Source organism: Ochotona curzoniae, unplaced genomic scaffold, assembly GCF_017591425.1.
Source record: "Ochotona curzoniae isolate NIBS_2020 unplaced genomic scaffold, NIBS_Ocur_1.0 contig_4792, whole genome shotgun sequence".
NCBI lineage: Eukaryota > Metazoa > Chordata > Mammalia > Lagomorpha > Ochotonidae > Ochotona > Ochotona curzoniae.
In genome coordinates, this window is record NW_024466389.1 from 6,248,068 (window position 1) to 6,270,954 (window position 22,887).

The window sequence follows — 22,887 nt, forward strand, 5'->3', positions numbered from 1 at the left end:
GCGGCAGAGGCTGACAAACAGTGTCTGCAGGTGCAGCATCCCCCGGATGGGGCAGGGAGAGCCTCTGGAAGCTCAAGGAAAGCCATGACAGGCACCCCTGGCACTGGCTGAGCTCCTCAGGGTCCCCAGAGGGCAGCGAGGGAGCTTGCTTAGGTTGCAAAGTGTTGGTGATTGCACCTTTGACTCCACAATCCAGTGAGGCCGGGAGCTGCGGGGGGCACCTCCTCTGTATAGGCGAGGACCTGCTGACATTCAGAGAGGCTCAGCGCCTTGCAATCTTCATGCCATGGACACAAACCCAGGTCCTGATTCCAGAGGCCCCTTCTTTCCCTCCCACCCTGATACTTCTGGAGCGGCTTTCCAGCCACAACTTAAATAAGAAGCTGCTGCGGACTCACATCTTGCATCAGCTTTGGGTTCTAAAGTTTGGGAAATCCCGAATTATCTCCTACATGGTTCTCTTTTACTTATGGTGTCCAAAGCCAAGCTCTCGCTGGGAGAGGTTAAGAGACAAGAAGCAAGGGTTTTCTGTGTGGTGCATACGTGGCTCCATCCAGGTGAGTCCAATGTGTGCACCTGGTCAGTGGCATGTGGGATTTAGTTCTTAATAGGCAGGGTTGGTGCCCAAGGCTGAGAGAAGACTACCCAGGCATCATCCTCTCCCTGTTCTGTAGGCTATGGACACCGAGGACGATCCTTTGCTGCAGGACGTGTGGTTAGAAGAGGACCAAGAGGAGGAGGAAGCACCTGGTGAGGCTTGCAGGGGGTCCAGGAAGCCAAGGCCCAGAGCGGGGGCAGGGGCACAGTGTTGCTGGCGCCGCTTGACCCTGCCATCGCGGCCCCCAGCCTCGGGTTTCTGGAGCATCCTGGGCTGGGCCTTTACCAACCCGTGTTGTGCGGGGCTGGTGCTCTTCCTGGGCTGCAGCATCCCCATGGCGCTGTCCGCCTTCATGTTCCTCTACTACCCACCACTGGACATCGACATCTCCTACAATGCCTTTGAGATCCGCAACCATGAAGCCTCGCAGCGCTTCGACGCCCTCACCCTGGCGCTGAAATCGCAGTTTGGCTCCTGGGGACGCAACCGGCGGGATTTGGCCGACTTCACCTCCGAGACGCTTCAGCGCCTCATCTCAGAGCAGCTGCAGCAGCTGCACCTGGCCAACCGCTCCCGGCCAGCATCCCGAGTCCTGCGCGCTGCACCTGCAGCCTCCGGGGACCACACTCCTGGCTCCCAAAAGCCGGCAGCCAATCACAGAGGGCATCTGCAGCGTGAAGCCCCGCCCCTGGCGGGTCGGGCAGCCAACCAGAGCGAAGCCCCTCGGGATGGGCGGCACCGGCCCAGCGCTCCGCCCCCTGCAGGGAGTGCGGCCAATCAGAGCCGTGCCCGCAGGGGTGCGTCGCGCTGGGACTACTCACGTGCCTATGTCAGCGCCAACACGCAGACACACGCGCACTGGCGCATCGAGCTCATCTTCCTGGCGCGTGGCGACGCTGAGCGCAACATCTTCACCAGCGAACGGCTGCTCACGATCCACGAGATCGAGCGCAAGATCATGGACCACCCGGGCTTCCGGGAGTTCTGCTGGAAGCCCCACGAGGTGCTCAAGGACCTGCCGCTCGGCTCCTACTCCTACTGCTCCCCGCCCAGCTCGCTCATGACCTACTTCTTCCCCACCGAGAGGGGCGGCAAGATCTACTATGATGGCATGGGCCAGGACCTGGCCGACATCCGGGGTGAGCAGGGGCCGGGCCTGTCCTGTGGCCTGGGGAGGCCGCGGGAGTGTGCGGCTACACTGAGAGTTGTTGGGAGCTAGGCAGTGGCTAGGACAGAGGGAGGTTTGGAGGTGAGGCGAAGCGGAGGTCTTAGAGGGGAGGCTGGGGGTGAGGGCGGGGACAGTGGGGCATGGTCAGAGAGGACCAGGGTCAGAACAGTAGCTGAGAGACCGGGGCTGAAGACAAACAGGTGTTTGAGGTCCGCAGTAGGTGTGCCCTGCAGAAGGAGGACTTGGGCAGGACCGAACCCCGCAAGTCACCATTGCAGGGACTCTAGAGGGTGATGTCAGACCCAGCCTTGGGATTCAAAGCCGGAGTGGAACTAGACTTAGTGAGAGCTGCCCAGAGCAGGTCCGGGGGCTGCCCCCTCTGGACAACAGTCAGTTCTGTCCTCAGTAGGGACCCTTCCACACAGCCAGGGCTCCTCCTACTGCCTTCGAAGGGGTGAGGGGTGCAGAAATTTCCGAGGAGCCCATCTGGTAAGCTGCTTGGGCCCCCACCCCCGCAGGCTCGCTGGAACTGGCCATGACTCACCCCGAGTTCTACTGGTATGTGGACGAAGGTCTCTCAGCCGACAACCTCAAGAGCTCCCTGCTGCGCAGTGAGATCCTCTTCGGAGCACCCCTGCCTAATTACTACTCGGTGGATGACCGCTGGGAGGAGCAGCGGGCCAAGTTCCAGAGCTTCGTGGTCACCTACGTGGCCATGCTGGCCAAGCAGTCCACCAGGTAGGTCCAGCGCCCCCGCCCCGTGTCCCAGGAATGAACCTCATCGGGAGGAGATTGGTTTCCGAGTGGCTCCCACCCGCGGTCCCTTGATTTGCTTCCCCATGGTTTTCCTTGGGGGATATTTTTTTCCCCAGTTCCGAGGCTGATCCAGGGACATCTTTGCTGTCACTCTGACAAGTGATAAGACCCCTTTTCTTGACCAACATTTATAGTTAGTGAATGTGACGGGCGGGGGAGGGGGGGAGGGAGGGAAAAGGTAGAAAGTCCTAGAACTTTTGCTCCTGAGACGGTGTTAAAGGTTTTTCTGGAAAGAGAGTTGGTCAGAGAATAAGGGCTTGCTCTCTGCCCGTAATACTCACAGGAACAGGGGGACACACTGCTGTGTATCAGTGTTTCTGCTTGTGAAATGGGAGCTGTGAATAACAAGATAGCATGCAAGGGTGCTTTGGGGTGGAAAATGCTTTGGGGTTCTGTGTCCAGGACGCAAGGTACCTGTCCTGCTAGACAGTAACTCCAGGCCACTGCCCTGACCGGCCAGCCCCAGGCACAGGAGCAACACACACAGACACACGCACACACATACAAGATGACTTTCCTCTTCTCCCTGGAGTTTCATAGAAGTGATGACAACCCAGGCCCCTGTAGACTTGGCCGAAGCGCTGTCTTTGGGATTATGAAGTGTTTTTTTTTTTAATGGATTATAGGTTACCCAAGGAAGAGCATCCTGCACCTTGACTTCCTGTGGAATAGTACAACCTGTCACTTTTGCTGCTTTCCCAGCCTCGCTAGAATCTGAGAGCACATGCTCTGTGTTTGCCTGTAGTCTTTGCGGTTTTGTTACAGTCATTTCCTTCCTGTGTGCATTCTAAGCCCCAGTAAGACATTGCACTGTTAATTTATACCAGCTGTGTCCATAGCTGCTCATTCACATATTTACCTTTCCTGATGTTCTTCATTATTTCCTACAATTGTGAATTTCCCTTTAGGATAATTTTCCCAGTGTCTAAAAAACTCCTTAGTACTTTTGTTTGGTAGCCTGAAAAAAAAATTATTTCACTTTCATTTCTGGAGATATGATTTTGCTGGCACAAAATAATAAATGGGCGACGGTTTTCTTTTAATGATGTAGGATGCCCTAGTTGTCCTCTGACTTCCATCGTCTATGGAAAAGTCAGCTCTAAGTCTGTGTTGCTCCTTTAGGGGACTGCACTGCCCCCTGGTTTTATGGGTTTCTTCGGTTACACTCAGATGTGCTGGCGTGGTTCTCCTGGAGTCACACAGCTGCTTGGATCTGTGTTCTGATGTTATGAGTCTTGGTATCCCCATACGCCTTCCACCTGCCTCTCTGTCCCCTGTCCTTTTAGGTCTCTGATTATGTGATCATCTTCCCACTAACCCCCAAATGCATTTGGTGTTCTGGTCTAGGCTTTATGGATTGATTATCCCTAATCCCAAAGCTTCAAGTGGATCTGAAGTGCTGCAGAATCTGACACACACTTGAGAGCCGCTGTAATGCTCAAAAAGTTTTGAACTTTGGAACATTGTGGATTTCAGACTTTTGGATTAGGGATGCTCGACTAGTAACATCTAAATAAGCTACAAAATCTGAAATACCCCAAGCATTTTATAGCAGGGATTCTCAACCTGTGTGTGTGTGTGTGTGTGTGTGTATACATGTCTGTGTGTGTACATGTCTGTGTGTGTACATGTCTGTGTGTGTCTGTGTGTCTGTGTGTGTACATGTCTGTGTGTACATGTCTGTGTGTGTATCTGTGTGTACATGTCTGTGTGTGTGTCTGTGTCTGTGTGTGTACATGTCTGTGTGTGTGTCTGTCTGTGTGTGTACATGTCTGTGTGTGTCTGTGTGTGTGTACATGTCTATGTGTCTGTGTGTGTGTACATGTCTGTGTGTGTCTGTGTGTACATGTCTGTGTGTGTGTCTGTGTGTCTGTGTGTGTGTACATGTCTGTGTGTGTGTGTGTACATGTCTGTGTGTGTGTCTGTGTGTCTGTGTGTGTGTGTCTGTGTCTGTGTGTGTACATGTCTGTGTGTGTGTCTGTCTGTCTGTGTGTGTACATGTCTGTGTGTGTACATGTCTGTCTGTGTCTGTCTGTGTGTGTACATGTCTGTGTGTGTCTGTGTGTGTACATGTCTGTGTGTGTGTGTCTGTGTGTGTGTGTCTGTGTGTGTGTCTGTGTGTGTGTGTCTGTGTGTGTGTCTGTGTGTGTGTCTGTGTGTGTGTCTGTGTGTGTGTGTGTGTGTGTGTGTGTGTGTTTAATTGCTGTGCTTCGGTTTAGATGTTCCAGTACATCGATCGTGTCTTTGATGTCTGAATTGCCATTTAATGTCTGTTGAAATTTTTAAAAGATTGATTCATTTTTATCAAAAAGACAGATTTACACAGAGAAAGAGAGTCAGAGAGAAAGATCTTGTATCCACTGGCTCACTGCCCAAATGGCCACAACAGCCAGAGCTGGGCCAGTCTGAAGCCGGGAGCCTGGAATTTCTTCTGGGTCTCCCACGTGGGTGCTGGGGCCTGAGACTTTGGGCCATCCTCAGCTGCCTTCTCAGGCCAGAAACAGGGAACTGGATCAGAAATAGAACAGTGGGGACTTGAACCAGCACCCATATGGGATGCTGGTGCCACAGGCAGAATATTAACTTGTTAATGCCACCATGCTGGTCTCCCAATTATTTTTTCATGTTGACTTTTTTTTTCTGTTGAGAATTTCCATTTGATTCCTTGTTACAGACTTAAATTGCTGAAATAATTCATCATCTTATTTTTCCTATAGTCTCCTTTCTTATCCTTTTTGTTCTTAAATAAACAACAAAGTTTCAAAAAATTATGGAAAATAGAATTAAAGGATATGTTTATTTTAGTGCAAAAAAAAAGAAAACCATGCTTTTTTTTTCTAAAAATTTATTTTATTTTTTTCCGAAAGTTAGGTTTACAGAAAGAAGGCGAGACAGAGAGAAAGATCTTCCATCTGCTGGTTCACTCCCCCAGGAAGCTGTAACAGCCAGAGCTGAGCCGATCTGAAGCCAGGAACCAAGAGCTTCTTCCGGGTCTTCCAAGCAGGTGCAGGGACCCAAGGCTTTAGGCCATTCTCTACTGCTTTCCCAGGCCACAGTCAGAGAGCTGGAAGGGAAGTGGAACAGCCAGGATACAAACCAGTGCTCATATGGGATGCCCTGTGTACAAGGCGACTTAGCACTCCATGCATTTTTCAATAAGGCACACTTTTTTTTTTAACACCCTGAAGGTGTGTTGTATGCATGTTTTCAAAAATTTTGCAGCAAGATGAACGTATCTTTTAATTTCATTTTTCCCTGCACCTTTAGAAGTACCCTTGCACTAGTTATTGTCCCTGGCCGACTAACGCCGTATGTCACCTGTGTGCTTCTTTCTGTAGTCAGTTCTTTCCCTTGATTATTGGTCATGTGCCCTGCCTGTGTGTAGCCTGATGCACATTCTGTATAAAAACACAGTGGCTAAGGGGATGTGACTTCTTCCAGAGAAAGCTTATTACCCCCTCTGGGCAGATCCCCTTAACTGTCAGTGATCATACCAGGTCAGGGACAGTTGGCGGCCCCAGAGTCTCAGCCTGCTCACCTTTCTCCTCCAATGTTGGAAATTTGCAGTACGGAGCCCAGCGTGTTTTGCAGAGTCCCTTCTCCTGACAGCTTCCAAGCACTATCCTTCATTTGCTTCCCAAATGGCCACAACAGGGGATGGGGTCCAGGCTCAAGCCAGGATCCTGGATCACCATACTGGTCTCCCGTGTTGGTGACAGGTTCCCAAGCACTTGGGCCATCTTCCACTAACTTCCCAGGCACCCAAGCAGAAGGAGCTGGATTCTAAGCCTCAAGCCAGTGCTCTAGGATGGGGTGTCTGGGAGCTGCCTAGTTCGTGTTCTAGCTGCCCCGCTTCTGGCTTGGCTCCCTGCTGGTGTGCAGAACATGACTCAAGTGTTTGGGCCCCAGCACCCCCATAGGAGCCCCGGCAGAGGTCCTGGATCCCAGCACCCCCATAGGAGCCCCAGCAGAGGTCCTGGCTGCTGTCTTCAGCCGGGCCGGGCCCAGCCCCAGCCATTGTGGCCATCTGGGAAGGATCTCTTTGTTTCCTTTCCTCTCTGTGTAACTCTGACTTTCAAATATTTTTTTTTCAAAATGATTTGCCAGTGTCACAATAGCAGCCCTCTAGACATTGATCATTTTCTCAAATCTGTTTTAAAAAAATATCCTTCAGTCTGCTTTCTCTGAGGCTGTCTGCTGGGATGTGTAGCCTCACACCCCACGCAGCCCCAGCCTCCACAGACGTGCAAGAGGGGAAGCATCCTGCTTCTGTAAGCTTCTGCCCGAAGCCCTGCTGATTTTTGTGCTTCCTAACCCAGGCTTTCAGACGAATGCCTCCAGGGTCCAAGCAAACGTAGACTGGCAGCCCACCATTCTGGCTTCTGCCGTGTTGGTGTGTAGTCCTCTGTCGTCACTACTCTGCCACTGTCAGACAGATGATTCTTGAAGTGTGGGTGACTTTCTGGTACAGGGGCCCCCATAACCATGGATTCAACCATTGACACATAGGAAATGTTTGAACAAGATACTGCATCTGTACTGAGCAGGAAGAATTTTTTGCCTTGTCGCTATTCCCAAAATAGCGTGATGTAACAGCAGCTGATGTAGCATTCCCTTTGCATTAGGTATCGCAGGGAATCTCAGTGTGATGTGCAGGGGAGCTGCCTTGGTGCAAGTGGTTAAAGTCATGGCCTGCAGCACCGGCATCGCATAGGAGCGCTGTGAGCCCTGTTTCCAGTCCTGGCTGCTCCACTTCTTATCCAGCTCCCTGCTGATGTGCCTTAGAAAACGCAGATGATGGCTCCAGAGCTCGAGCCCTTGTGCCCACGTTGGAGATCTGGAAGAGTCTCCTGGCTCTTTGCTTTGCCCTGGCCTAGGCCTGGAGATTATGCTCGTTTGGAGAATGAACCAGCGGATGAAAGCTCTTTCTCCTTGTCTCTATGTCTCTCTCTCTCTCTCTTTCTCTGTAACTCTGGCTTTCAAATAAATAAATCTTTGTTGAAAGATGTGATCTGCAGATGGCCATGCATGGGTTGTGTGCAGACACTGTGCCGTTTTGTAGGGTCCCCTGAGCAGCTGTGGATCTTGCACCTGCAGGGCTCTTGGGGCCATCCCTGAGCTTCTGAGGGATGACTGTAGCGTTAGGCTAAGACCCTGCTCCCTTTGCGTTTGCAGCTAAAGCAGGACCTGTTGTCTTTCTGTAGCCAGCAACTGGGACAGGCCCTGGAATCTAGAAGACATTCCATAAATGCCCCCCAAAGGGCCATGTGAGCTAAGATTAAACAAGCTATTTAACTTGGCAGTCTGTTATCCTAATGGCAAGACAGTTGGCCCATTTAACTCAGTAAAGCAAATAATGCAGAGAGCTTTTCTATTTGGCTTTGGTGTGTCCTCATGGTGTTGTTGTATAATTGTATATCAATTATACAACCAATGGCATCTACCTAGTTTATAACTTGAGTGGTTTCGACCGTGGAACCTTCACCACAGTCCAGAGGGTGAGCAGTTGTCCCCTGGCAGCTGGCGCACCTGCCTTCCCCACCCTCAGGAGAGGAAAGCCTTTGCTGTTTCCTATCAGTGGGTGTCAGTTTTTCATTTTCCAGCATTTTCGGCGCATGGCCTCTTGCTGTCGGCCTCCTTCACTGCACGGTGATTTTGAGTCGTGTCCATGATGCCGCATCTTTCCTTCTTTGGAAACGCTGGGTGGTGGTCTGCCGTCTGGTGATGCCAGGCTTTGTTCATGCTCATGCGTGTTGATGGATGACACTGGATTGTGTCCAGGTTCTGCTGCTACAGATAGAGCTGCTGGGAGCGTTCATACGCAAGCCCATGCAAGGCTGACTTCTCAGATAAAACCAGCAGGTGAGATGATGCTGGTGTTTAACTTTTTCAGAAACTGCCAAAGCATCTTCCGGACTGCCTTCACCTTTTCTGTTCCTGCCACTAGTGTGTGAGAACCCTGGCTGCTCCACACCCTTCCCAGCATTTCCTGGGTCATTGCACACCACTGGAGTCACTCTGATAGCTGTGTGATGGCATGTTACTGTGGGCTTAATTCACATTCCACAATTAGTAGTGATAGTGGGCATTTTTTTTAAAGATTTATTTTATTTTTATTGGAAAGGCAGATATGCAGAGAGGAAGATCTTCTGTCCGATGATTCATTCCCCAAGTGAGCGCAACGGCTGATGCTATGCCAATCCGAAGCCAGGAGCCTCTTCCAGATCTCCCACATGGGTGCAGGGTCCCAAAGCTTTGGGCCGTCCTCGGCTGCCTTCCCGGGCCACAGGCAGGGAGCTGGATGGGAAGCGGGGCCGCTGGGATTAGAACCGGCACCCATATGGGATCCTGGGCATTCAAGGCGAGGACCTTAACCACTGCGCCATCACGCCGGGCCCAGTAGTGGGCATTTTTTAAAAAATATATTTTTATTTGAAAGGCAGAGCCACAGAGAGAAAAGGAGAAAGAAAGAGAGAGAGATGTCTTTCATACTCTAATCCATTCCCCCAAAGCACCACAATGGCTGGAGCTGGACCAGTCAGGAGCCAAGAGCCATGATCTTCCTGTCGGTACAGGGACCCCAAGCACTTGGACCATCCACCACTGCTTTCCCAGACCATAAGCAAGGACTGGAATGGGGAGTGGAACAGTCGAGACAAGAACTGGCACTTCTGTGGAATGCAGGCAGAGGCTTAGCTTGCAGTGCCACAGCACAGCATCAGTACCAATACTGCACACTCTTTGTGCTTATTTGTGGTCTATCTTCTTTGGTGAGCTGTCTTTGCAGGTCTTTTTATGTTAATTCATTGAATTATATACGTCATTTGTTTTTAAATTGTTATTGAGTTAAAACCGAAAAAGCAGAGAGAATTTTTTTTTAAAGATTTATTTGTTTTTATTGGAAAGGCAGATTAACAGAGAGGAGAGACAGAGAAGATCTTCCATCCACTGGGGTTCACTTCCCAGATGGTCACAACAGCTGGAACTGAGCTGATTTCGAAGTCAGGAGCCAGGAACTCCTTCTGGATCCTTCCCACAGGTGCAAGCTCTGGGCCATCTTCCACTGTTTTCCCAGGCCACAAGCAGGGAGCTGGGTGGCAGGTGGAGCAGCCGGGACATGAACCGACACCCACTTGGGATCCCAGCACTTGCAGAAGGAGAATTAGCCAATTGAGCCATTGCACAGGCCCCTGGCAGAGAACTTCCATGCACAAAATCTTTGACCAAATGCCTGCAATGACAGGGCTGGGCCAGGATGAAACTGGGCACTGGGAATCCAGCCCCTGTCTCTCCTGTGGATGACAGGTGCCCAGTAGCCAGAGCCCTCACTGCTGCCACCGAGTCCACATCAGCAGGAAGCTGGGATTGGGAGCTGCAGGTGGGAGTGGAACTCAGGCACTCTAGTCCACGTGGAGAGTCCTTCCTGGCATCTTAAGCTGGGAAGCCAAACCCCCACCCCCTGCAGATCTTTTCGCATTTTTAAGTTGGGTTTTCTATTTAGTACTATGACATTCCATTTCTGGTTGATCTTTGTATGTGATGCAAATTATACATTGAAACTTTTCATTTTTATATGCCTATCCACTTGTCAGAAAGACTGTTTCCTCACTGAATTACCTTTTCATCTTAGACAAATATCTTTTGTGCCTTTATGTGAATCTATTCTGGACTTCCTTTTCTGTTTGGCCAGTCCTTCTCCTGTCTGCATAGTCTTCGTGGCAGTATCTTTACAGCAAGTCTTGAAATCCCATCATGTGGTCCCTCCCACCTTTGTTCCTTCTCTTCAGAGTTGCTTTAGTCATTTGGATCCTTTGCATTTCTCTATGGATTTTAGAATCATTTCATCCATTTCTACCACCACCACCACCACCACCAACACCAACAACAAAAAAGCCAATGGGAACAGGAGTGTGATTGTGTTGAATTTGAGGAGTGACATCTTGCTGTTGTGTCTTTGGTCCACAAACATGATATATCTGACCCCCGTCCCCGTGCTCAGATTTACCCCTAGGTATTTGATATTTTCATGCCGTGTTAAATGATACTTTTGAATTTCCGTTTCAAGTTACTAGTTGCTAGTATACAGAAATGTAGAATTTGTGGTCTGTAGCCTTGCAGAACTCACGTACTAGTTCTGGTAGATTGGTGTTTGTTTTTCAGTTTCCATTGAATCTGCCTTGATAATCCCATCTTCTGCTGATAATGACAGTTCTTCCCTTCCAAGCTGGATTTTCTTTTTCTTGTCCGATTGCATTAGCTGACACCACTGCTATGTGGGAGTCTTGAGCATGCGTGTTGCTGTCTTGTTCCCAGCAGAATCTGTAGGGTTTAGCAGGAGTCTTTATAAGTTGGCTAAGCTCTTTCTGTTTCTAACTTACTGGTAGTTTTTTTTTTTTTAAGCTAGCTATAAATACTGCATTTTCCAAATGTTTTTTTCTACATCAAAAGATATTTGAATAGGGAGAACAACATTGCCTGAGCTGTTCATTTTTGAGGTAAGCCTTTTGGTCATGCTACATTGTCTTTTCCCTGTGGTGTTGCATTCTGTCTGCAGGTCATGGCAGACATCAGACGGGATTTTTCTTGCACAGTTCTCGTCTGAGTTTGGTATTGGTAATCCCAGCCTTGCAGGATTGGTCACGAAGTGTTCTCTGTCCCTCTGCTTTCTGGAGAGTTCGCCTGGAACTGGTCTCATCTCTTCCTTAAATGGTTGGTAGAAGCTGCCAATGAAGTTGTCTGGGCTTGTCATAATTTCATGGGAAGATTTTAACTACAACCTCATTCAGATTAAAGTTATTTATTATTGCATGAGCTGTGGTGGCTTGAATATTTTATAAAATTTGTCCTTTATCTTGTCAAATTTATTGATACTAGATAATTTATAATAATAGTCCCTCATTCTCTTTTTGGCATTTGTAGAAACCGCAGTGATGTCACCTCTGTCATACGTGTCTCCCCTCCTTTTTAGCCGTGATCAGTCAGGCCAGAAGCGTAACAGCTTAATTGATATTAAAGAACTAACTCTTGCTCGTATGGATTTTCTGTTGTTTTTCTGTTTCATTGATTTCATCTCTGGTCTTTATTAGTTCCTTTTTCCTGCTGACTTTACATTTAAGTTCCTTTTGTTCTACTTTCCTAAAATAGAATCTGAAGCCATTGGCTTGAAATTTTTCTTTTCTACTGTATGTGTTCCATACTATAAAATTCCCCCAAACTACTATTTTATCACATCCCACAAATTATGTTATGCTGTATTTTCATTTTCATTCATTTAAAAATACTATTGTCCTTTTTAAAACTTTTTAAATTTTATTTGTTTGTAAGGCAGAGTGAAAGAGACAGTGAAGAGATCTTCCAGGGGCTGGCAGTGTGGTGCAGTAGGCTAAAGTTCTGCCTTTGGCACCAGCATCGCGTGTGAGCACCAGTTCGTGTCCTGGATGCTCCACTCAGATCCAGCTCCCTGCCTGTAGCCTGAGGAAGTGGCGGAGGAAGGCTCAAGGGCTTGGATGCTTACACCCGCCTGGGAGGCAGCTCCTGTCGCTGATACGAGTGTTCTGTCATTCATTAGACACAGGGTGGCTCGTGGTGTTGCTCAAGTCTTCTCTATCCTTACTGATTTTCTGTCTGGTTGTTTTAGCAGTTACTGAAAAGGAGTTATTGGCATACCTAACTGTAGTTGTGAATTTATCCATTTCTTTTTTTCTTCAGTTTTTGCCCTGTTACGAGGTACAAAATACTTAGGATTACTGTCTCCTCCTGATGAATCGGCCCGTTTATCATTTGGAAAATACTTGCTTCATCCCCGATCACATTCTTAGTCCTGGGGTTTATTTCGTTTGTTCTTTTGATTCATGTTAACACAGTATATCTGTTTCCACCCCCTCTCTTTTGACCTGTTGATGTCTTTAAGATGGATTTTTCTTTTTTTGTAAGCAGCTGAATCTTGACTCTTGTAAATCTGTTTGCTCTGTATAAACCATTCAAAATTAGGGCCTGGCATGACGGCCTAATGGATAAATCCTTACATCGCATGCACTGGGATCCCCTATGGGATCCAGCTCCCTGCTTGTGGCCTGGGAAAACAGCAAAGGTGGCTCATAGCCTTGGTACCCTGTACCCGCGTGGGAGATCCAGCAGAAGCTCCTGGCTCCTGGCTTCAGGTTGGCTCAGCTCTGACCATTGTGGCCACTTGGGGAGTGAACAAACAGGTGGAAGATCTTTGACTCTCCGTTTCTCTGTATATCTGCTTTTCTAATAAAAATAAATCTTTTTTTTTAATGCACAATTAATGTAATTAGCCATATGGCTCATCTTTAGTCTGCCTTGTCCTGTTTGTCCCGTAAGTTCTCTGTTCCCGTTTCCCCTGTTGCCTTCTTTTGCATGGATTGAGAATTTTCCGTGAGTGTGTCTTATCTCCCTGTTGGCTTTTTTGGCTGTAGCTCTTTGTTTTCATGACAGCTTTAGGAGACAGAGTGTGCCTTTTACCACACCTTCAAACTGCACCAGACCTCTCTGGGAGTGAATGCGTACTCGAGGGCCGCACACATTCCACCCTCTCCTCCAGCCCTTGTGCTGTTTTCATCACTGGCTTTATGTTTGAGCATATTGTAAATCCCTCACTACATTTTATTGTGTTTATTTAAATGGTCAGTTTTCTTTTGGAGACTTAGATAAGCAACAAGAAAATTTCATATATTTCTTGATAGCGTTTTCATTTCCAGTATTTTTTCCTCCTTTGTACAGATCATTTTTCCTGTAGGTTACTCTTTCCTGTCTGCCTGGAAGGCTGCTTTTAACGTCCTTCATCGTGTGGCTGCAGAGGTTATTTCGTTTTGCCTTTGTTTCTGAACTACATGCTGCTGGGTGTGGAACTGGGTTTGGCTCGCCGCCCTCCCCGCCCCTCCCCTGCCCGCTGTGGCAAGGCTGTTGTCCACTTCTGGCCTCCTCGGGTTTCCAGAAAGAAGCTCCTCCTGACCCTTGTCCTCCGTGCAGGGTGTGGCTTGTGACTCAGGTGGCTTTCACGACTTTTTTTTTTTTTTTTTGGAGCAAGTTAATGCTGTGCGTTGTTGCACAGTTGTATTCATGTTTCTTTCCGTTGGAGTTTGTTGCCCGTTTCTGCAATCGGCAGCTGTAGAGTATTCAGCAAGTGTATGAGGTTGTCGGCCTCTCTGGGGGAGTCTCCTGTCTGCTGCTGTTTTCCTTATTAAAGAATCCCTGGCGTATCTCTCTCTCTCTCTCTCTCTCTCTCACACACACACACACACACACACACACTAGGTGGTGGTGTAAAACTGTGTGTCAGGAAGCCAGTTTGAGTTTAGAATTTTTGCCACAGATAATTGAGAATTAGCAGGTAGCACAGAACCCCCTCATAATTGATGATTGTCTGTGGAGAGCTGGGGTTCTCAGCCTTGGCCGTGCATTTGAATGACCTGGGAGATTTAGGACCACACAAGCATGTCTGATTTCATTTGCCTGGAGGCTGGTTTTGTTCAGCCTGTGGGTCAAGGTGCCTGGAGCCCCCCGGAGCCCACCAGTGGTTCTGATTTGCAGCCCAGGCAAAGAGCCTGGTCCTGGACCTGCCTCACCCCTGCCTATCTTTCTCCCCTCCCCACCCCCGCCCCTTCCCTGGCCTCTCTCCACCAGCAAAGTGCAGGTGCTCTATGGGGGCACAGATCTGTTTGACTACGAGGTGCGCAGGACCTTCAACAACGACATGCTCCTGGCCGTCATCAGCAGCAGCTGCATCGCCGCCCTGGTCTACATCCTCACCTCCTGCTCAGGTAGGGTGGCCGGGAGGCCCAGCACAGGGCTGGTCCCGACTCTGCACCTGCTGGGCACTGGTCTATGTCCTCACCTCCTGCTCAGGTAGGGTGGCCGGGAGGCCCAGCACAGGGCTGGTCCCGACTCTGCACCTGCTGGGCCTTAGTGTGCCAAAACTGTGACTTCTTGAAAATGCCAAAGAAGTCTTGAATCTGCCTGGGCAGGGCTACTTGGAATTCACAGTTCAACCGCACGCAGTAGCAGAGGTCCCAACCAAGGGTGTGAAGCAGGTTGGGCCATGCCTGGGGCCTCCACCCTGAGCACCTCACACAGTTCTTCCACCTTCACCCTTTGTCTGGCTCTTCCCGACAGATTGCCTTGTGCTGGGGCGCTAGGTCTTCCTTAACACAGTGTCCTGGGACTGGGCTCGGCCCAGGTCAGCTGCCCTTCATCTGCCCTTCAGACCCTGGTTTACTCGCCCACCAAGACCTCCCTGGGCACACCAGCTCCTCACTATGCCTCACTACGATCTGTCTGTGGCAGGCATATTGTGTTGCCCAAGCGGACAAGGAATGGTAACACACCTAGAAATGTACAAAGCACTTGTTCATCCATGTAGCTAGCTGTCAGTGGGCTTGGGGTGACACACTGAATGTGTGGCTTTCAGCATTCTCTCACTGAAGACAAGGTCTGCCAGACAGGCCACTCAGGGACCCCTGTCTCCTGCTTGGGCCTCCTGCCCAGCCCTTTGTTGGCAGGAAGAACAGACTTGGCACATCTCCTCCCACGCTGGGAACAGACAGGCTGGCAATAGGCACCGGGGTGGCAGAGTGAGGTCAGGGACGTGAAAATGTGAGAGGGCTGTGTGTTGACGAGGGTCCTCCCCACTCCCCGCCGTGCCTGTCACCCCACCCAGTGTTCCTGTCCTTCTTCGGGATCGCCAGCATTGGCCTCAGCTGCCTGGTGGCGCTCTTCCTGTACCACGTGGTCCTTGGCATCCAGTACTTGGGCATCCTCAACGGGGTGGCAGCCTTTGTGATAGTGGGCATCGGTGAGTGGGTTTTGTGGCTGTGCTATGGGCCTCCCACTTGGGTCTTGGCACACAGAAAGCTGGGAGGGGGCTGGAATGTGAGTTGGGGTGGGTGATGCTTGGTCTGTGCTGGGTGGTGAGAGCACAGGTGCCCTGAGTAGAGTAGAGGAGAGGATGATGGGAGGTGAGGATGAACGAGGAGAAAGCTGAAATGGAAGGATGGACCAGGGGTCCGTGAAAGACCATGTGAACATAAGTTGTGTTCTCTGTGGGTGGGGACAGTCAGAGGGCACTGCCCAAGGTGCAGGCTGAGAAGCAGGAGTCCCTGGGACCTGGCCTCTAGGAGGGACCTCAGAGCTGGCTGGGACTGATCCTGCAGGCAGCCAAAGCGTCCTGACTGCCCGCGGGCCCCGGGCTCCCTCCCATAGGTGTGGATGACGTCTTCGTGTTCATCAACACCTACCGCCAGGCCACACATCTGGAAGACCCGCAGCTGCGCATGATCCACACCATCCAGACGGCGGGCAAGGCCACCTTCTTCACCTCCCTGACCACGGCCGCCGCCTACGCAGCCAATGTCTTCTCCCAGGTGGGAGCCTGCTGCGCTGGCCCCGGCCTCTCCGTCCCATCCATGTCTCTGTTCCCCACCTGCCCCTTTGTGGCACACAGCCTTTGCCTCAAGCAGGCTCCTGCTTTCCTTGCTGATCCCCCAGTATTCAAACTCACAAATGGCAAAATGATTACTGAATGTATTTGTGTATGTATATTCATCTGAGAGGCAGAGAGAGTTCTTATTCGCTGGTTCACTCCCCAGATGTCCACAACAGCCAGGACTGGCTGAGTTGAAACCAGGAGCCAGGAATTCCATCCCAGTCTCCCACTTGGGTGGCAGGGCCCCAGTGATGTGATCCGTCACCACTGCCTCCCAGAGTTTGCATTAGCCTGAAACTGGAGTCAGGGGCCTGAGCCAGGGATCAAACCCAACACTGCAGTGTGGGATGCACTGTCCTAGCTATGTCTTAGTGACAAGGCCAGATTTCCACCCCAAAGAGGCTTTATGTTCGTTAGTTGGTAACCCCAATTCCGTCCTGAAGGACATTTGAACACTTCAATGGGGAGGGCATTGTGGCACAGCAGGTTAAGCCATTACTAGCGATCACATCCCATACAGGAGTGCTGACTCATGCCCCTGCTAATACAGATGCTGGAAGGCAGTGGGTGAGAGCTCAAGTGCCTGCGCCCTTACCACCTGGGTAGGAGGCCTAGACGGAGTTCTGGGCTCCTGGCTTCCAGTCTTCAGGCTGGCCCAGCCCTGTCTGTGGCAGGCACTCGGGGAGTGAGCCAGCGGATGCAATCAATTTCTCTCTCTCTCTCCCCGTCCCCCTCTGTTTCAGCACTTGCGGTATGCGGAGCTCTGGGCAGTGGGCTGCAGATAGCACAGAGCCTCCATTCTCAGGCTAGAGGTCCTTCCTCTACTGCTCTGCCTCCTTGCCCAGCCCCTGGCATCCTGTGTCCTCCCGGGCCAGGGGCTGGCAACCTTGTAGCCTGGGTATCCCAGTCTTTCCTCTGTCTAGGCGTGACCCATGGGCCTGAGGCTCTCTCACCTGACCATCCCCAAACCCCTGCCACCTCCCTATCTCCAGATCCCAGCTGTGCACGACTTCGGCCTCTTCATGTCACTCATCGTGTCCTGCTGCTGGCTGGCCGTGCTCTTCACCATGCCCGCCGCCCTGGGCCTCTGGAGCCTTTACCTGGCCCCACTGGAGAGCTCCTGCCAGACCAGGTGAGCTGTGCCTCGTCGTCCTCTCCCTCCACAGCTGGCCTGCAGGGGTCACTCCACACGTGACACCCCTGTCTCCAAGCCTGTGGGATTCCTCAACGAACATCACTTGTGTGCCCAGTCCTGGGCTAGGCAGGGCAGCCAGGAAAGGCGGAAGCCCACGTCCCAAGTCCTTAGCATGTGACCTCATGTCCTCTGTGCCAGGAAGTAGCAAGGCTTGTTTGTAGGAAAGCCCAGGAGACTACCTTCACTTCTGATCCCTAGGAGCTGGTCCTCCTGTTATGGCCATTTTAGAGAAGAAAAAGCAAGGGTCAAGGGAGTTGGATAACTTTGTCAAGGTAGCAGAGCCAGGATTTAAACCAAGACCCTGAACCCCACACCGTTCTATCCTCATGTGACGTGTCCTCGGGTTTTTGTCTTGGTGGAGATGCAGTGAGCAGGTGCAGAGTGAAGGACGGAAGGGGCCTCTTAGAGTTGGCAGCTGGAGAAGGATGCCAAGAGGGGAGGGTTCATGGATGGAGCAGGCCCAGTGGCTGCCTCAGGTTGGGAATATTGAGGGGAGGCACATGAGGGTCTTAAGACTTAAGGCAGGGCATGTGGAGGTCTCTGTGGCATTCAGGGGTTGGTGATTAGTGAGGAAAGGTATTGCACAAAGAGATGCCACTCAGGCCTAGGATGGAGTCCTCGGGTCTCCCTGACTCCCACCCTGGCATTTTAGGACTGCTAGGCGTGGTGGTGCAGGTTGGGCACTGCACAAGGAGACTCTGGCTGATGCCCTGCCATCTGCTCTGCGGTCACTCAGACTGGACTGTCTGTGGCAGAAGCAAAGCATCTTCAGAAGGGACACCTTGCCCTATCTCTATGGGCTGCCAGCCAAGGGCATGTCTTCCCTGGTGGCCTTACTGGGCGTGGCAGCTCTCCCAGCCGTCACACTTGGGTCCCAGTCTCAGCTGCTTTACCTGAGCAGGTTACTTAGCATCTGCATGCCTCGGTTTCCTGTTCTGAAAAATGGATGTGATCCCTGTGTGGGAGTCCTATGAGGAGCCAATAAACATCCTCAGGACTCTGAGCCTGCTGCACGGCCCCGGCCCTCATGAGAGTTAACTGTAGGATTATTCCTGTCCCCAGCCCCTAGAGCAGGCTTTGTGCCTGCCATGCCCTTCCCCTATGGCTCAAGCCTCACCTTCTTGCACAGCCCAGCCACGCCCGGCTACTGGCAGCAGGGACTGGTCCCCTGCTCCGTCCCCTGAAAGTTTAGGCCACCATGTGTGGCCTGCCACTTCCCATGGGCGTGTCTGCTGTCTCAATTTGTCTTCCGGAGGAAGAGTGGCACAGCTTCCAGAAGTCTGTAAGGCCCAGCCTCTGGGAGCTGCAACACACAGCAGCAGGTTGACGCATGGGCCCCCGGGCTCGCCCCGCCCTCACTCTCTCCATAGCTGCCACCAGAAGTGCGGCCGCAGGAGTTCCCTGCCCTTTTCTGGGGACGTGTTTGCCACCGCCGAGCGGGCTGGAGGCAGCCCTGCCCAGAGTTCCGTGCCCTACTTGGACGATGACATTCCCCTGCTGAACGTTGACGAGGAGCCAGGTGACAATGCCCTACTGACTGCAAGCCCCAGGGCTGCACTCACCCTTAGGGTTCCCGATTAGACTGGGCCTGAGGTTGGGGGGCTGGGTGAGGACGACCTGCGGGGTTCTTCCTCCAGCCTTGTGGCCTCCTGGAGAGGTTGTGGGCCAGGGTGGGCCATGACAGAGCATCTCTGTACTCTGGCAGTGTCCCTGGAGCTGGGAGATGTGTCCCTGGTGTCTGTGCCCACTGTTGGCCTGCAGCCTGCCCCTGACAGGGGCAGCCGGGGCCAGCTCATCGGACAGCTACAGGAGCTGCTGCACCACTGGGTCCTGTGGTCAGCTGTCAAGAGCCGCTGGGTGATTGTGGGTAAGTTCCCTTCCCATCACCCGGTGTATGGAACATGGGACCAGTCCCCCCCTAGCACCTTGCAAGCAGTGGAACCTGCTCCTCATGCAAAGGAACCTTGGGTCAGACTGAACTGAAAGCCCTGGCCCTCTTATCAGCCATGCTTCCTCCTGCACCCATGCGCCTGGGCCTGCAGTACCTGTGGTATTCCTCTGCCCATCATCAAAAGGTCCAAGGCAGCAGAGACCTTCACACTTGGCTCTGGAGTTAGTCTGGCCTGGCTGTTGGCAGGGTGGGTCTCAGCCAAACCTGGATACTCCAGCATGGCTTGTGGGCATCCCACAGCGCCATAGCCACTGGGCTAAATGCATACCCCAGCACAGCTAAGTTTGAGTGCCAGTTCTGCAGCATGCTCACCATGCAACTTGAGCTGCCAGCGAGCCTGCCACCCAGTTCCCTATTCTGTGATGAACTGTATTGTAATGAGGCGCCCGCGGAAGGCAGCAGCATCCATGCAGGTGGTAGCCGCGCGCATGCATGGCTTGCAGAGGGCTCCTTCAACTCCAACTGCCATTGACATCTTCTTCCACAATGCCTTAGAATGCTCTGCGGTCAAGTGGATGTGCCAGCTCCTTATAAACTATTCTATGCTCTGAGATGCTGGTTGGGTGATGGCTTAGTCAGACCCAAGTGATACCACACGTCACAGCCTAACCCACCATGGAGGCCCTGTCCATAGCACATGCTACCCACAGCGTCACCCCTAACCTGAGTGGCTCTCACCCAGGCTTGGGACCCCAGCCTCACCTAGCACGTATCCTTTCCTCGCAGGGCTCTTCGTCTCCATCCTCATCCTCTCCCTAGTGTTTGCCAGCCGGCTCCGCCCTGCCAGCCGGGCGCCGCTGCTCTTCCGGCCGGACACTAACATCCAGGTGCTGCTGGACCTCAAGTACAACCTGAGTGCCGAGGGCATCTCCTGCATCACATGCTCAGGTGTGGCTCCCCAGCCCAGGGGAAGGATTAGGGCAGCAAGAAGGGGAGAGGTGAGAGAAGTCAAAGCAGAGAGCAGCTGAGTTGGGAAGGACCAACGCCAAAAACAGGGTGGGGGGCTGAGCCAGGGCGGGGGTGGGGGGGCTGAGCCAGGGCAGGGGGCTGAGCCAGGGCGGGGGTGGGGGGGCTGAGCCAGGGCAGGGGGCTGAGCCAGGGTGGGGAGCTGAGACAGGGTGGGGGGCTGAGCCAGGGCCAGGGGCTGAGCCAGGGCGGGGGTGGGGGGGCTGAGCCAGGGCAGGGGGCTGAGCCAGGGCGGGGAGCTGAGCCAGGGTGGGGGGCTGAGCCAGGGTCTGTGGGCTGAGCCAGGGCGGGTGGCTGAGCCAGGGCTGGGAGCTGAGCCAGGGTGGGGGGCTGAGCCAGGGCTAGGGGCTGCAGGGAGTTCAGATTCTGTCCTGTCAGCGGAGAGGAGGGACAACAGGCAGAGAAGGGCCACTGTCAAGGCCACAGGTGCTGTGCAGCATGGACTGGAGGCCAGCTCAGGGAGAGGAGTGCAGGACTGGAGTCAATGAGCCAGCAGTGGCAGAGGAGCCAGGCCTGCAGGCAGTTCCCACAGGACTTGGTGATGGAGCAACGGAGGGAGCTGAAGGCATCTCTTACTGTGAAGGTGACTGGTACAGGCCCTCAGTTTACTCGGGGCGCAAGAGTAGGGCCACACAGCACGGTAGGACCAGTGAGAAAACAGATGAGACACGCTTGAGTGAATGCCTGGGCCTCACAGGAGGGCATGCGCAGGCTGCTGTAATTGCTTTCACTTAATTAGGGTGGTGTTCAGATTAACTTGGCCTTCCCCTTGGTCATGACATTGGCCAGATGCGTGGTAATTGACTGTCGCTCAGGGAGGTGTCTGAAGAGTCTCTTGTACATCAGAGCCAGCCCGGGCCACGTCCCCAGCTGCTTTCCACCTCCCCAGCCCGCAAGGCCCGGCCCCTCCCTCTCAGCCCAGGGCTCCCAGACAGGTGCAGAAGAGCACCTGTTCTCTGCCCTTCTCTCTCCCACCCCACCACCACCACTGGGGATGGGAGACCCCAATCCTACATCCCTGGGCCAGTCCCTGCTCCCAGCCTCTGGGGGCCCAGGAAGGAGGCTGTGCTATGGCTGACGGGAGGGTAGGGGCAGGTCTGTTCCAGGAGAAGCCCCGCAGCCTGCAGAACAGCATCCGGACCGCCCTGGAGAAGAGGAAGCGTGGCACGGGAGCACCCTGGGCCAGCCGGCCTGAGGCCACCCCGCAGGGTCAGTGCTGGGAGTTGGTACAGGAGCAGGGGTGAGGCGGGCCGGTTCCTGTACAAGGAACAAATGCAACTATTTCTCGGGGGTTCTGGGTCCTCAGCACAGCTCAGCAGCTCCCCTGAGCCAGGGTGGCCTGGAATGTAGGGCAGGGGTTGGTAGGGATGTACTGAGCCCTGCAGGCTAACAGACTGTGGCTGGGCACTGTGGGAATGAACCCCTCCAGGCAGTGCTGTTTGTCCTTCCATCTCCCAGCATTGTCACGTGTGTCCTGTAGCAACAGCCATGCCATCATTCACGCTGTGGCTTCCCATTCCCAGCATCACCACTCACCTGTCACTGGGTCTTCTTCGCTGCATCCCTGTCACCCAGAACACCCCCTTCCATGACAAATACCACCTTGCCCATATCCATGCCACAGTCCTGGGCCAGGAGAGAGGGACAGAGCCCACTTTTGTAGCTAGCCCTGGATTGGGGTTCCGCCCCTTGGCCCACAGAGCTGCCCCAGGCGCCAGAGAGGCCAGTTGCAGTGACTGCCCCTCACTTGTCCCCAGATGCCCCAGGCACTGTGTACGTGTCCAAGGTGAAGAGCAAAGGTCACCCGGCTATCTACAGGCTCTCGCTCAATGCCAGCCTGCCTGCTCCTTGGCAGAGTGTGGTGCCCGGGGATGGAGAGGTGCCCTCCTTCCAGGTGAGCCAGGACTGCCGGACAGTGAGCCACCAACACGGGGATGGGTCCCCCATGCTACAGCGGTGGCACTGACCTTGCAGGGGGCGGGGGGATACAGGGTCTTAGAGGGTAATGCTACTCCAGTTCCCCATCTCTGAGGGCCGGGTCCAAAGCAGGGGCCCCTGGGACAAAGATTTGCTGGTGGAAGACAAAGGCTCAGAAGGCAGGGGGAGGACTGGTTCGGCTGCCAGACTTGAACCCTGAGCTTCTGCTTAGGGCTCTGTCCGCCACACTGGGCTGGGACAGGGTGCGACACATGAGGAGGGAGGGGACAGGCCCCCGCCAAGGCCGGGCTAGCCAAGGCAGCCTCCCCGAGTCACGTGTCTTGTCTCTGTCAACCCACTGCTTAGGTGTATAGAGCGCCTTTTGGTAACTTCACCAGGAAGCTGACCGCTTGTATGTCTACAGTAGGGCTGCTCCAGGCGGCGAGCCCCTCCCGCAAGTGGATGGTGACCACCTTGGCCTGCGACGCCAAGCGGGGCTGGAAATTCGACTTCAGTTTCTATGTGGCCACCAAGGAACAGCAGCACACACGGTAACGAGGCCAGAGCCCCCATGTGGGAGTGCCCACCCCTCGCGTGCTTGTTCATTCTCTCACATGGGAGATGCCATAGGTCACCCTCGAGACACCTCTGTTCACTCCCACGCCCCGGTCAGGAGTTTCTCTGCCCAGGACTAGGGAATGGTGAACTTTGGCAAAAACCCCAGGCTTACAGCCTGCCACCCTCCCGCAGCCCCAATCACTATCACCATTGTCTTTCCTGATGGTTACAGGGACCCCATGCTACTCCTCAAGCAAGTGTCCACCTCAGGGCC

The 22,887-nt window shown here is 52.9% G+C and overlaps 1 protein-coding gene across 2 annotated transcripts in view; it reads left to right on the top strand.

The window, feature by feature from the left end:
- Nucleotides 1-628: 628 nt before the first annotated feature.
- The window catches only part of DISP3 (dispatched RND transporter family member 3), a 29,657-nt gene continuing 7,398 nt past the window's right edge, over nucleotides 629-22,887 (top strand). The window contains exons 1-13 of one of the 2 annotated variants that reach the window (XM_040987665.1): nucleotides 629-1,205; nucleotides 1,272-1,737; nucleotides 2,285-2,504; nucleotides 14,229-14,365; nucleotides 15,262-15,396; nucleotides 15,804-15,964; nucleotides 17,019-17,158; nucleotides 18,592-18,740; nucleotides 18,927-19,088; nucleotides 19,899-20,060; nucleotides 21,234-21,347; nucleotides 21,896-22,032; nucleotides 22,422-22,606. In XM_040987665.1, coding sequence (XP_040843599.1) covers nucleotides 678-1,205; nucleotides 1,272-1,737; nucleotides 2,285-2,504; nucleotides 14,229-14,365; nucleotides 15,262-15,396; nucleotides 15,804-15,964; nucleotides 17,019-17,158; nucleotides 18,592-18,740; nucleotides 18,927-19,088; nucleotides 19,899-20,060; nucleotides 21,234-21,347; nucleotides 21,896-22,032; nucleotides 22,422-22,606 — 2,696 coding nt within the window. In that variant the 5' untranslated portion in view covers nucleotides 629-677. Of the gene's footprint in view, nucleotides 1,738-2,284; nucleotides 2,505-14,228; nucleotides 14,366-15,261; nucleotides 15,397-15,803; nucleotides 15,965-17,018; nucleotides 17,159-18,591; nucleotides 18,741-18,926; nucleotides 19,089-19,898; nucleotides 20,061-21,233; nucleotides 21,348-21,895; nucleotides 22,033-22,421; nucleotides 22,607-22,887 lie in introns of both variants that reach the window. The other variant, XM_040987663.1, reaches the window with a different exon arrangement.